Raw genomic sequence first — 15000 nt, forward strand, 5'->3', positions numbered from 1 at the left:
TACCTACCTATCTCTTTGTCAATTTTTCTGTTTCTCTTTCTGAGTGTCTGTCTGTCACTTCCAAAAGTTATAACCCCTGCAAAGAGCAACAGCTATAGATAACTGACTCTCCAAACCTCACTACAGTTGTTGTTTTTTTTCTAATTATAGCCACTTTAGCACACGCCCACTCAATAAAATTACGTCGCCACTACTCACCAACAGGAGCACAAAGGTCAAACGCCCCCTTGTACTCACCCTCGACTGACGACAACTCTGACGAACGTACATCCCGCCGGCTTCCGTAAGGTGCAAAGGGGGCAGGGGAGGAGCGTCACCATACAGGGGGTTCCTCTCCACGCTGGAAGCGTGGCAGTGAGGGTCCCATGGGCGGATATGCACCTCCACCACGAAAAGCATGGGCAGCCTTCCCTGGAGACAAGGGCCGACGTCATCAGCTCAGTGCACCGTCAGTAGATTTGAATAGTGTGATCAGTGAGATCGTGTGCTATATGGCAGATCGAGACTTCATATTACGTATGGGATATACAGCTTGGATGTTGGATTATAGGCTGGTAGTTATCAAAAACATTATTGGTAGAACATATGAAGTTTGACATTGTAATGCACAGAAATGGCATGATAATGGTTGTGTAATAATAGTTGTTGCTATAACTGTTTGATATTTGAAACGTGAACGGGCAGTAGTGCAATTTAGTTTATTAATTGCTAATGCTTGATATAAAAAAGGAACAATTTGCTAGATTGGAGATTAAGCGAGAGGGAGAGGGGAGAGAGAGAGAGAGAGAGAGAGAGAGAGAGAGAGAGAGAGAGAGAGAGAGAGAGAGAGAGAGAGAGAGAGAGAGAGAGAGAGAGAGAGATACTCACAAGAGCTCGCAGAGCAGAGGCGTCCATATCACACCAGCAGTAATTAGGCTGTGCTACATGATGAGGTTGACCACGCCTTTCTTCGTCCACTATTCTGTTATAAAGAGACTGGCTGTAAATATACATCACCAAACAAGAAGATGAACGTGGCAGGGTAAATGCCGGTATCCTGAGGTCCTGGTTATCCTGGCCTGCGTGTTCTTTGATTTCATAAGTATGCATTCAAGACTCAAATCCGGATACAAGACACAAATTCAGATACAAGACACATATTCCAGATACTTTACACTTATTTCAGATACAAGACACAAATTCAGATACTTGACGCAAACTCACTCTTCCTGGAACTTGAAAGACCTCTGTGCGTTTTTGGAGGAAGCCACAGGCACGAACTTAACGCAATACCGCGATTCAGATACAGGTGGGGTGTACTTGCTCAGTGTCCACTTGAGAGACGCCTCTACGTGGTCGCGCTGGTACCTAGGTCATAGGTCAAAGGTCAAGGATCGAAAGGAGAGAGAGAGAGAGAGAGAGAGAGAGAGAGAGAGAGAGAGAGAGAGAGAGAGAGAGAGAGAGAGAGAGAGAGAGAGAGAGAGAGGGAGGGAGGGAGGGAGGGGGGACAGAGATGAAGGGAAGGGGAGTGGGTGAGAGAGGGAGGGAGAGAGGGAGGGAAGGAGAGAGATAGGGAGGGAGGGAGGGAGGGAGGGAGGGAGGGAGGGAGGGAGGGAAGGAAAGAGAGAGAGAGAGAGAAGGAGAGGGAGAGGGAGAGGGAGAGGGAGAGGGAGAGGGAGAGGGAGAGGGAGAGGGAGAGGGAGAAAGAGAGAGAGAGGGAGAGAGAGAGGCGGGCAGAAAAAGAGGGAGAGAGGGAGAGAGAGAGGCGGGCAGAAAAAGAGGGAGACGGCGGTTCGAGTTAGACTTGGTACAGACATAATCAGTGTTGGTGTATTTGACTACAGTTGACATTCCTTGTTGAATGTGTTGTTTATAATCTAAACCAGAGGTTCTTAACCAATACCCCTTTCACTTGTTTGTCGATATATCTTTAGTATGGATATTTAGTGTGGTTTTAAAATATGTAGTAACAGTGCTTGATCATAGTCATTCTAAACAAGTATAAATTAAAACATTAAATACATACAAATATCTGGATATCGAATCTCCAGCGTTTGGTTCCATACCCCTAAAGGGAAGGACCACCCTAGGTTAAGAACCCCTGATCTAAGCTGTGTATTTCTTTCGTACTTTATTGTACTTCTAACAGGAAAATAACCAAGTCATAAAGCCAACATTACCTGGTAAGTCCCATGCCCTTCACCTGGCCGTCGTCTGCCACTCCGAGATAAATCGTGCCACCGTGACTCGAATTCAACATGGCACACACAGGACTGAAAAATGTATTGGGATTAGAATAAACATATAAGCTATATGATTAATAAATTCTGCGATATCACCACAAGAGAAATTTTAATAAGACTCTCTGATCCCTCAGTACCCATGATATAGAGCTTTAGGTTCCTTAGAATGCACTATGGGGTATACGCACATTGACACGGCATTGCGGCTGCGGTCTGACGTTCCATCGGTGTTTAGACACAGGTTGTGAAGGTCGTGGATGGAGATGCTGCGGTGACCTTTGAACTCGTGGCAAAGGTCTTCTTCTATGTTTATTTGCTGACCTAGGACATAATAGCGATCCACTTCACCTCCCTTTGACATCAGGTCGCCGTCTCTCCTTTTTATTTCCCTGGATAGTGATACTCCCTCACATTTAGGTACTTGCAGCCTGCTTTCTGATGACGCCTCTCCATTTCTAGGTTGCTCCGCCCTTCGTGATTCCTCCCCTTTCTTCTGAGATTCCACACCTTTTACAAGCTCTGTCCCCTTCTCTTTGGCCTCGGTCCCTTCCTCTAGTGATTTTTTATCTTCCATACAGGGCTCCAACCTTTCTTCAAGTGGATTCTGCTCTTTCTCTTTCGCAATTGATTCCACCTCCTTCTCTTGTAACTCCGCCTCTTTTTCTTTTAACTCCGCCCCTTTTTCTCTTAGCTCCACCCCTTTCCCGTTAAGTTCCACCCCGTTTTCTTGGATTTCTAAGTCTTTCTCTTGAGCCTTCATCACTTCTTTCCTTCCACTAGAAGTATCTTCCTTGTCCTCCTTCCCGTCACTTGGGCATCCTAGTTCTTCCATTCCTGTGATAACTGCCTGAATGTAATCAAGAAAAGAGAGAGGATTTTAATAACATTACTGAACTGCTAATAAAGTTAAAGTATCATTTCAGCTTGTCTGTTTTTCGTTTCTTTTCTAAATCTGGAAGTCTTCACAGTATAAAAGTTATAGACAAGAATGTATTTCACTCATGCATGGACGTAAATTTCAGGCTGGAAGTCATATTTCGAATGAATGCAGGAAAGTTGTGACTATGCAGGGAAGTTTCTGGATATCTTCATTATAGTATTCCTTGCCAAAAGTTTTTTTTAACGATATAAAACATAATTTATCGACCCAGACGTCAGTATTCTCATCTCTCATCTTTTGGACAGTTGTCTGATAACTGAGATATCTTTATCACGTTTTAGGATCTTGACACATTTCTTCTGTTACTTGAGATTCGTGTTTTCACTGCTAGTCATCCTAAATTCTTATGAGTTATTCACACATCTGTACAAGTGGAACTCGGTTTAGTGTTTCGCAAGTGACTGTTTTCTTTAATAACTTATCTTCACTAAAAATAAAATATTCTATAAGCTTTTTTTAATTACTTCCCTCATCTATCCAGCAGACAAAGTAAATTGATCATCGCCTCAAGATTAAACGAAGCAAATCACAAAAAACTAAATAAGCATATGATAAACATTGCAACTTCAGCGGTGGGTATTCCATCCTCCGTTGATGAAACCTGATGTTTCTCCGCCCTCAAACAAGTGATTTTATTGGTTATTTAATGCCTTCTAGTATATTTGCTCTTACACTAACAAATACACCACTAATTCCTTGATATTCTTAGTAATATATGTTGTTTTTATGTGTTTACATTATTTTCTACTAGGCTAACAAAACAGAACATCTGATGTCACTTTTACGTGGACAAGTGTATTGGGGTACATGTAGCTTTCTGCTTATATTAAGCCATACTTTCTCATGCCAATAAAGTTAAAGCGAATATCTTTCTTCTTCTTACTCTTTTTCTTTTTTTTTATTTTTCTTTTTCCTCTTCCTCTTCCTCTTCCTCTTCTCCTTTCTTCTTCTAACGACTAGAAGACAATTTCACACCCATATTCACATTAACAAATAACGATGATGATGCTTGAGAATGATGTGGAGTAGATAACAATCGAATGGGATCATTGAATCGTGTAACTGGTAAAACGATACAAAGAGTGAAAAAACAATCACGGCCATAGCATTGGCCATAACATTCAAATCTGACACCTCATAATCACTTTGAGATGACGGAGAAACACCTTTCAGACATCGCAATCACGTTTAATGAAACAAACAAACATCTGACACGCTAAGTTTTTGTGTTGCTACTGGAACAAACGATTTGCTTTGTGATTGAGAATCTCGAAGAATATCGATGACTCATCATAGTAAGGATGACTTCAGCAATTCACCAACTAATCTGATCCTTGCACGACATATAAAATAACTGATCGTCCAAAACAAAACCACATGTTACGAAAATGAACTTTAATGATGACTACGTAATGTCGTTTTCAAGTTACGGGTTCTGCGTAACGAATCATATGAATCCAAAATACGAAACAGCTGACTGAACTTCGATATTGATTCTCAAATAAAGTTCCCTTTGAACAAACCGTCAATACAACTTACTTCCATCCTCCATGCGTCCACGTGCGACACTGTCTCTGCTGTTTGTGTTCAGTGGAGAGATAAGCGAGTTCGATAATAAAGATAACAGGATAAGATTAGAATAACTATATACCAGAAACGTTGGTTTATTACTATATATGTATATTTATGTAGGATTTTTTTTTTTTTTCAATATCACATTTTCATTGTTTTAGTAGTAGTAGTACCACTACTATGGTAATAATAGTAGTAGGATGATGATGATCCTCATTATCATCACCATCATCATATCATCATCATTATTATAATTATTACTAATGCAGCTGCTGTTGCCATTGCTGCTACTGCTACTTCTACTACTACTTATTGAATGTAGCGTCAGTAGGATGTTGATAACTATATCATTTTCATCCATATTATCTTGATCCTTTGCAATATTTTCATCACCACTATGTTTATTTAGCATTTGTAATACAACATTGTAATACCATTTAATATTAACTGAGAGTGTGTTTCTAAGCATTATAATGGGTTTTATATTCCTAGATGAAATGGTATATTTTACAATTATTCGGCAGCCTTGTATGAAATTAATTTACATATTCATTAACTCGTGAAAAAAAACGTACTTATTGCATTTTCTTTATGTTCTTGATATTCCTTGTGTAAGATATAAGATATATATATGTTTATTCAGGACACGAACACACATATGCTCAACCGTAATAGAAGGAAGTGATGTTTTCTCTCATGCGACGAACTAGAAAATCGGGGGAAACTTATCTGTTTTCATGCGTGTGTCTGTACGTGAGCGAGTGTGTGTGTGGGGGGGGGGGGGTGCGTTCGGGTGTGGTGTGTGTGTATTTGTTGCATATTTGAACACTGAAATCTATGAATAAGTTGAGAAAAATAGTATTAGCTCTTGTTTGCAAGTGAGAAAAATAGTATTAGCTCTTGTTTGCAAGTGCTTTTTGTATTGTGTAAAAGAGATTAGTTACCTAGCTACATAATTACACTTAATATTATGTTCTTATGTCTAAGATGTTATTGTTATTATCATTATCATTATCATTAGTAGTAGTAGTAGTAGTAGTAGTAGTAGTAGTAGTAGTAGTAGTAGTAGTAGTAGTAGTAGTAGTAGTAGTAGTAGTAGTAGTAGTATTGTTATTATTATTATTACTATTATCATTATCATCATCATCATTATCATTATCATTGCTATCATTTATACAACTCCTACAACTTTTACTAGCACTCCTACTACTACTACTACTACATCTAGTGTTATGTTCTAAATTTAAAAGTAATTATTCCATGATTTAGGTACAAGAAATGTACTTTCTTGTCAAAAGCTCATTAAATAAATTGAAACAAAGGTAACCTATCTGTAGAATACTCTTTTATCATAATCATAAGATCAGCTTCCTTTTCAATACTACACTTGAAATTTACTGCATTGTAAGTACCTAATGGTGAAATGGCACACAATAATGGTAGAACTCTTTGCTAAATCTAGTATTTCGAAAACTAAGTGTTTTTTCATATGATAATTGTTAAACCAGTGACTCCTATCTATGTCACCTCTTTACCCTTTCCCTTTGAATTTTGAAAACATTTTATTTTTATTTTCTATTGCTATTGGTATTGTAAGTAACATTTTAACAATGATACAAAACTAACATGGTAAACATTGCATGTTCCCGGCAACAATGGGTAAACAGGTTAATGAAATAAAAGACGATAAAAACAACATTTCCTTTAATGTTTTACTGTAACAAGTCACAAAATTCCTTTTATTTTTTTCTAAATGTAATGAACACAAGGACAGTTTATAAACCTAAGTTATGAAGAATGAGGTTTGTATGTGTTTCACATATGGCTTTTATTTATTCAAAACAGATTTAAATTTTTTATATACTTTCTTCAGAAAAACTATACACTTCCATTCAAACTCACTCTCTCTTCTTTCTCATCTTTACTTTAACCCAATGCCACCAGACATGGCATGGACGTACACACCATGCCCACTGTGAGTTCACTTTATTAATTGTTTTAACACATAGTTGGCTACGCTTGTACCAATGAGCTAATTACAAGTACTGCCTGTCTTGCCCATTTACCCTCTTCCTTGATTTACACAAATATTATACATAATCTTATTTTGCTGTTACTAATGTTTATAACATTATGGTAATTATAATCTCTACAATAAAAATAACACCATCGATATTCATAGCATTAGTAAAAAAAATTGCTTTTCCAGCCAATTCACGAAAAGGCGAAGTCAGGTAAGGCCACAAGGTCTACTAATTGACTTGTGGCTAAGCACTAGCAGAGCCATCTATGTGCAGAGACATTTCACAAAAAAAATTAAAATAACCACAGCATTTTCCAGACGGTATTGGAATAATTCACATTTTCCCTTTCTTTCTCTATCTCTTCTCATTTGCCTCACTGACTTCTCTCTTTCTAACCCTGAAACCCCTATCCTCTGTTCCCCTCCCTCACTAACACACACAGACTCATTAATACAAATAATATCAAGCACATACTTACACTCAGACAGGTATACTCTGACTTTCACTCGCACATTCACATTACAACGTATACACCCCACCTCCCACTCCCCCTCATCCACACCATCACCCTCGCATCTCCCATGTACTCCCTTTCCCTTTCCTTTTTCCTTTCCCTCTCACATCCACTCATATTTCCCACTCCCTTTTCCTTTTTCCCCCCTCTCCCTTTTTCCCCCCTCTCCCTTTTCCCCCCTCTCCCTTTCCCTCTTCTTCTAACCTTCAGCCCATCTCCCTCTCTCTGCAATAATAAGCTGCCACGAACAAAGTAAAACAAGCCTCGAATTTAACTCTATGAGGTTCTACTCCAGCGATTCTTAGCCTATGGGTCGCACCCAAAATTGCCCACAGATTTTTGAGCGGGTCCTTATCTCTTTGATTTTTTTTTTTTTTTTTTTTTTTTTATAATTATGTTATGCTGGCCAATTCATGTATTGTTTTATCTGGATATGGGAAGCCTTCACTGGCCCAGACAGAATTTTGGGTCACAACTAAAACAGGTCAAGATCCACTGTTCTACATGATAATACTATTATGCTTTAAAATGTGGAAGAACTTTTCTTCAAAGTATGGGTCAATATGCATAAGAACTTGGCTATAAAGGTATATATTACTGTGCTCTCTCACACACACACACACACACACACACACACACACACACACACACACACACACACACACACACACACACACACACACACACACACACACACACACACGAGTGACTGAGTGAATGTGAGCATGAGAATGTGAGTGTGAGTGTGAGTATATGTGTGTGCTTGGGCATGTACGTGTACATGTGTGTATGAGTGTGAGTGTGAATGAGTTTGATCATGAGCATGTGTGTAAATGTGAGAGAATGTGTGTGTGAGTGAGTGTGTAAGAGTGTGTGTGTGTGTGTGTGTGTATGACTGTATGAGTGTGTAAATGTGTGAGTATAAGTGTGAGTGTACATATGCAGTGCATGTGCAGTGTGTATACACATGTGTATGTTCACATTTTGGTATGCACATCTGTAATATTAATAAATAGAGAAAAATATATAATGATCTACAAAACTCTGACTGCATGTAATCAATTGAAAATACAAAGAGAGTATCATAAAGATAAAAGAAAGTGAAAAAAGGTGATTAAAAACAAAACGAAGGGAGGAAACATCAACACACAAAAACTTAACACATACTGACTAGACGAGGGAACGTAGTAACCATAACTTGCAATGTATTTCTTTAGCATCATGAACAGAGTAGTGTGAGAATCTGTATTCTTTATGCAATGACTGGAAGTGAAATTTGGCAAAAAAAAAAAATAAAAAAAAAATAATAATAAATAAATAAAAATATAACAGTAGATTATAATATGATAACAATAATAATAGTTACAATGATAATGATGATAATAATGATATCAATAATAACAATACTAACAATTACAATACTAATAACAACAATAATAATGATAATAGTTATGATGATGATGATGATAATAATAGTGATAATAATAATAAAAATAATAATAATAATAATAATAATAATAATAATAATAATAATAATAATAATAATAATAATAATAACAATAATAATAACAATAATAATAATAATAATAACAACAATAATAAAAATTATAATAACAATGATACTGATAACACTAATAAACAAGTAATAAAATGAAGATGATGACAGTAATAATGATAATGATGACAATAATATGATCATGATAATAATAAAATAATGATGTCATGCACAATACATTAACATCTTGACAATAAGAGTGGAAAAAAAATAATTCCCCATGTTATATATAATTGAATATAACCACACAACAATGCAGTAAAAAGACTGCAAAATACCTTAAAATATTTAAATGATAACAAATAAACAAGAAACTGTACTTTGTTAAACAGTAAACTGTTAAAATTAATAAACGAAGATTGTTGAATAATATGGTCATTATTTTATGCAAAAAGAATATGGATTCAATGCTAAGTGTTGCAGTTTCACATGTATGAAGAATTATTATCATTATAATCATCATTCTTCTTTTTATTATTAATATTAAGCTCCAATATCTGCCTTTACACACTAGGAGGAGCTGGGCACTTGAACATCACAAAAAAGAAAAGAAATGATTATGAAAAGCAATTTGGGTTATATATCAATAATATATATGATAATAATAATACCTTACATCTTAAGCTTTCACATATAACATAGTGTACACTTACATCCTTCAGAAATAATGCGCTTAAAAAGAATTCTCTTATTTTTTTGGCTATAATCATGATTGTCTTTACAAAACTATGATTCTGTAATACTGAATTACTTGTCTGTATATGTGTATATTTATGTATATATTTGTATTTGTATTTGAGTGTGTGTGTGTGTGTGTGTGTGTGTGTGTGTGTGTGTGTGTGTGTGTGTGTGTGTGTGTGTGTGTGTGTGTGTGTGTGTGTGTATGTCTTTGTCTGTGTGTGTGTCTTTGTCTGTGTCTGTGTCTGTGTCAGTGTCTGTGTCTGTGTCTGTGTCTGTGTCTGTGTCTGTGTCTGTGTCTGTGTCTGTGTCTGTGTCTGTGTCTGTGTCTGTGTCTGTGTCTGTGTCTGTGTCTGTGTCTGTGAGTGTGCGTGTGCATGTGCGTGCGTGTGTGTGCGCGTGCGCATGCAAGTGCGCATGCTTGTGCGCGTGTGTGTGCGTGAGCCTGTGCGTGTGCTTGTGCTTGTGCGTGTGCGTGTGCGTGTGAGTGTGCGTGTGCGTGTGCGTGTGCATGTCCATGTATGTGTGCGTGTGCGTGTGCATGTGCATGTGCATGTGCGTGCGTGTGTACGTGTGCATGTGCGTGCGCATGCATGTGTGTGTGTATACATATATGTACACATATATATACATATAAATGTACATATACATATATATGTGTGTGTGTATGTATATATATATATATATATATATATATATATATATATATATATATGTACATGTATATATACATGTATATACATATTTATATACATATACATGTGTATATATATGTGTACACACACACACACACACACACACACACACACACACACACACACACACACACACACACACACACACACACACACACACACACACACACACACACACACATTTATATCTTTCCTAGAAAATACAAACTGCTTGTAGTAGTCAACATAAAACTTATTTTCTACAACCTATTCTAGTCCCTGACTCCAACTGCTGTACAGTGTATTGAAAAGGGGATATTTTTTGTACCAGATACAGTTGTGGACAAGTCTAAGGGGAAAAAATACATAAATAAATGAAAATAAGTTTCCTCGGAAAATAATAATGTCAATTCAATTAATACGAATAAGAATGCCCATCTATTCTTTCCCTTTTTCCTAATCAGAAAAAAAAAAAAAAAAAAACCTTGTGCAAACTACCAGCAAACAGGTGAAGTTAGGTAACTGCTCCCTATCAGCAAAATTCACAACTTCTGGTTCAACCTCAATTAGTGACAGGGAAAACTAAGACCAGTCTACAGTGCCTTGGAATATTCCTATATACTCCATACTAATGAAATCAAAAGTGAATTCTAGCGATGACATGATTCTATCTAAATCTAACCACAAGAATGAAGAAACTGAAATACAGTAAAACACAAAACTATCACATGCTGCAGGAACTTCCTCTCTTTAATCTTCCTTACATGTGTCCTGCCAATATACTCTTTCTTTAAAAAAAAATTACCCTTCCCCTGTAACAACATGTGTCATACGTCACGTGCCACACAGCAAAGGCAAAACTTCATGCTAAACAAACAACTATGCCTCTAAACCCATAAGGCCACAACAACAACTCCAGTTCTCCTTGCATAATAAAATCACATGTGTTCGGCTGACCTTAGGCAAACCAATGACACAAGACAAGGCAAGACAGCCTAATTTTGAGGCAACTTTGGGGTGATTTTGAGGAAAAGTTTGAATCAGCCAACTAAGAACAAATGCAATGTTTCATGATAAAATGCACAATCATTGTCCCTTGAAATTTCTGCAGATATCAATTAGAACAAATGAGTGAATAAAAATTAAAATAAAAATCCTTAAAACTTACATAAACATTTTTTCCACTAAACTAAGAAAAAACATAAAATATTCACATATTCACACACTTGCCCCAAACCATAGCAGCTTGTGCTTTCACCACACTTCAACTTCGAGTACATAACAGAACAAAACAAAAAAAAGCTGCATTTTCAAATACTTTTCCTCTCAGATAGTTGTTTGTGCTTGCCATTTTAAAAAGTCATTTGTGCTCCCCCTGAAGTCTACATCTCAATTAGTACCATAAAAACGCACAACCAAATTCCATGGACAACTTCCCTAAAAACTTGAGTGCTTCACAAGGTAAAAGGATTATCTTCAATTTTTTTCCCCTTTTCATGTAAGTGCATGTGATGCATGTGAACTTTCTGTGATTATCCTATACTAAGTTCTTAAAAGATGTATTGTATTGTATTCTTATAAAAGACCTTACAAAAATGATGATGTGTCTGATACAAAGAGATGACAGATGATGATTATTATATATGTTTTTATAAATGTTAATTCTGTTGTGATAAGCTGTAACATGTTCTCAATGTTATGGAAAGTATCAATTTATGCAAGTTCCATTTTTCACTCTTATAAACATTCAGCATAGGTATACCTCTCATACTTTACCAGAATTAAGTTAGCTTTGAGCTAATTTTTGTTTTCCTCATTCTTACTTAGAAGCTTATTTAGGTACATTTAATGATCATGGTACATAACCATGACAATCCTTTCACAGAACAATCAAATTCGTATATAATCAGAATGAAATTCCTCAGCTAAGTAACAATGCTGTAATGCATTTTAATTACTAATCATCACAGTCAGGCCTTTTTAATTAATTAATCTCGAGCCTTATTTTCTCATTATGGACAGACTTTCAAGTGGTATATTGGCAACATAAAAGCTCCTCCACAATGAAAGATCAATGTACAATCTCCACACTAGTTGGCCCTCTCCGCTCATCATCTGCCTCTGAAAGGAACTCATCATTAGTGAAGTCTGTGACATCCGTGTCCTTTGGTACTACAGTATCACTTGTGCAGTGGGATGAGAGATTATCCTCATCACTATCACAGTTCAGACTAGATACGTCAGCATCACAGGAAAGCGTTGGGGAGCTCCCCCGGTCGAGAGTCATCAGGGGAAGCACTTCATTGGCACAGGCAGTCGGAGGGAGGGCTGTCTCACCCCCCCCACCCGGTACACCATTGCCTGACTCCATGCTGCCATAGCGGTGATCTGAGGTGCCCACCCTACGGCCCCCACTCGCCCCCCGCTGGTGCATAGCCCGTCCTGCTGAGAGGTCCTTCAACTTCTTGTAGAACTTCTCCTTCTCATCATTGTAGCAAAAGATGTACTCAATGGAGTTGAAGACTGCCATGAACAGCAGGAAGAACCCCGTGATGATTAACACCTGAAAAGTGAAGTGTGGACTAGTGGTGTGGATTTATCATCATACAGTGCTCTTACTCTGTTTAATGCTATTATACTTTTTACCATCTCATATACATCCATACCAATCTATTACAAACAAGCAAGCAATATAAACAGTGAATTTTTTTGCATGCCCATAGGTTAAATATGAGCTATTTAGAACTAAATTTCCATTCAACTCAAACCTTGAGCCTCTCGCAACAGCTTATAAAAAAAATAATTCACAATTCACAAACCCTCCTGAGAGAACCCAAAGAAACTGAATATTGGAATAATTTCTTTCCCTCCCTCCTCCCTTTTTTGCTTACCTTCAGCCACCTTTCTGGCAGGGGTTGGAAGGGCTCAAACCTCAGTTCCGGCGGATGACACAGATGGCTCCTGTTCACATGCACCACCTCTCCTCTTACAGCACGCTCCACTGTCCTGTGGGAGTCACACATTCTTTGTAACATCCAAACTCTCTCGTTTATTAGAGCTTTGTACTGTCACCCCTGAAGTCAGAGCTAGCTTTGACTGAGCATATCTATAAGCTTCCCTCTTTAGCCAAGTTACCTAAACAGACTATAAGCTTTTAAGAACTGGCAGGCTACTTCCCCACCTCTATCTCTGTGCGATTGGGATATAGTGAGTGTAAACTAAAGTATGCTTGGTATTTCAGCATCTATCTTCCAGCCTCAAGGCCACAGAGAGCTTTTCCCTGACCTCCATCCCTATACTTCCATCTCCCTACCTGACCACCCTTTCCAAGCCATCAGAGACTACTGCACCCATCATCCTATGCTCTGCTTTTCTTCTAGGACCCTGTTTTTCCAATATACATTATATACACACAAAAAAAAATATATATCACTACATGAATACACATCTTATTACATTATATGTATCTTACTTCCATCAGGTAATACTTTACTGTTTTATTTTTTGTTTTGTTTTTATCCAAGGGAGAACTTTTTCAGCTTTGTTGAACCACAATCAGACAAACTTTTCTACAGGCAATAGCTGACAACGCAGGGTTATTGAAGCTGAGGGTGAGGATCAGTTGAGGAATTGCATTCCCTGACGGTTAGAGCTAAATCCATTATCATTACTGTGATTTGCTATGATTCAAGAAAAATTACTGACAATTGAGTGGACTGAGAGGAGGCACTATTAGGCAAAATTATATAAAATACAATTGTTATACTTGTATGATATATTGTTAATACTGCCATTTACTGACCAAAATCTTAGGCCATGACACATTTCTAAGGCCATCTCTCATCAGATGCTAAACATAGAGTAAATAACATGCATGTCCCCTTGACCCTCTTCCCATTTTCCTATTCCCTCAAAGACTCACAAACACTCACCTCCTCCTCTCCTGCAACTCCTTGGGCAACATAGAGCACCCATGAAGCACCAGTTGCCACGATACCAGCCGGCCCCTAAGTTGCTGGTGACGCGTGTGCATGACAGTCATCTGGTATGTTCCCAAGGGGTCCTCACCCCAGCAACGCACAGTCCCCAGAGGCCAGTCACTGAGACCCTTGGAAGAGCTTCAGACACAAAATAGATTAGAACTGCAAGCTTTTTATTAAGATTATATATATTTTTAAAAGCTACAGCTGCCTAATAAATTCAATACAAAAAAACTAACAAGAAGTTAACAAAACCACACAAAATCAATTATTACAAAACACTCACTTGTCAGCATCCCTTGGCGTGGCAAGCACAGATCGGGTGCCACTAGGACACACCAGGCTGATCTGGAGGCTGCCTCGGTACTGATGCTCCACTGTCACACGCACCTACCAAAGTAAAGGTGAAATTTTTCCTTATGGATATATATATACTGTTTGGTGCAGCGGTAGCAATCTTGTCTAGCAACCCTGATGACCTGCATTCAAATCCCTCGCCGCCAGTGGATGGTAATCCTAACCTTTCCTTGCACCAACGGTAATTAAGAAGCAAAATAAAAAAGACAGCATGTCATGCCAAGAATTTCCAGCGTAACAACTGGAATACTGTTTGGTGCAGCGGTAGCAATCTTGTCTAGCAACCCTGATGACCTGCATTCTTTCTTTCTTTCTTTCTTTCTTTCTTTCTTTCTTTTTCTTACATGCAATCATACACATTTATCTCTCTCATATATGTAAAAAAAAAAAAAAATTCTTTCTTTCTTTCTTTCTTTCTTTTTATAAATAAACATACAAACACACATTACCAAAAGAAAGAAAGACAAAAAAAACGGGGAAAAAC

General features: G+C 37.6%; 2 protein-coding genes across 4 annotated transcripts in view; both read right to left on the reverse strand.

Annotated features, from left to right (window-relative positions):
* LOC125027399 overlaps positions 1-4729 on the reverse strand; it is an 8131-nt gene extending 3402 nt beyond the window's left edge. For all 3 annotated transcript variants that reach the window (XR_007115018.1, XR_007115017.1, XM_047616464.1), the window contains exons 1-6: positions 4702-4729; positions 2411-3069; positions 2160-2252; positions 1204-1347; positions 868-961; positions 238-411 (exon numbers count right to left, since the gene is read on the reverse strand). Coding sequence is in view for 1 of the 3 variants with exons in the window: in XM_047616464.1 (XP_047472420.1) it covers positions 238-411; positions 868-961; positions 1204-1347; positions 2160-2252; positions 2411-3069; positions 4702-4707 (1170 nt within the window). In the remaining 2 variants the exon portion in view is untranslated. The remainder of the gene's footprint in view (positions 1-237; positions 412-867; positions 962-1203; positions 1348-2159; positions 2253-2410; positions 3070-4701) is intronic.
* A 6024-nt stretch (positions 4730-10753) lies between these two features.
* Positions 10754-15000, reverse strand: part of LOC125027045 (proprotein convertase subtilisin/kexin type 7-like) — a 20641-nt gene continuing 16394 nt past the window's right edge. Inside the window, exons 9-12 of the mRNA XM_047615693.1 lie at positions 14446-14549; positions 14112-14297; positions 13071-13185; positions 10754-12742 (exon numbers count right to left, since the gene is read on the reverse strand). Of these exons, the coding sequence (XP_047471649.1) occupies positions 12251-12742; positions 13071-13185; positions 14112-14297; positions 14446-14549 (897 nt within the window). The 3' untranslated portion in view covers positions 10754-12250. The remainder of the gene's footprint in view (positions 12743-13070; positions 13186-14111; positions 14298-14445; positions 14550-15000) is intronic.

The sequence above is a fragment of the Penaeus chinensis genome, chromosome 7, assembly GCF_019202785.1.
Source record: "Penaeus chinensis breed Huanghai No. 1 chromosome 7, ASM1920278v2, whole genome shotgun sequence".
NCBI classification, from domain to species: Eukaryota; Metazoa; Arthropoda; class Malacostraca; order Decapoda; family Penaeidae; genus Penaeus; species Penaeus chinensis.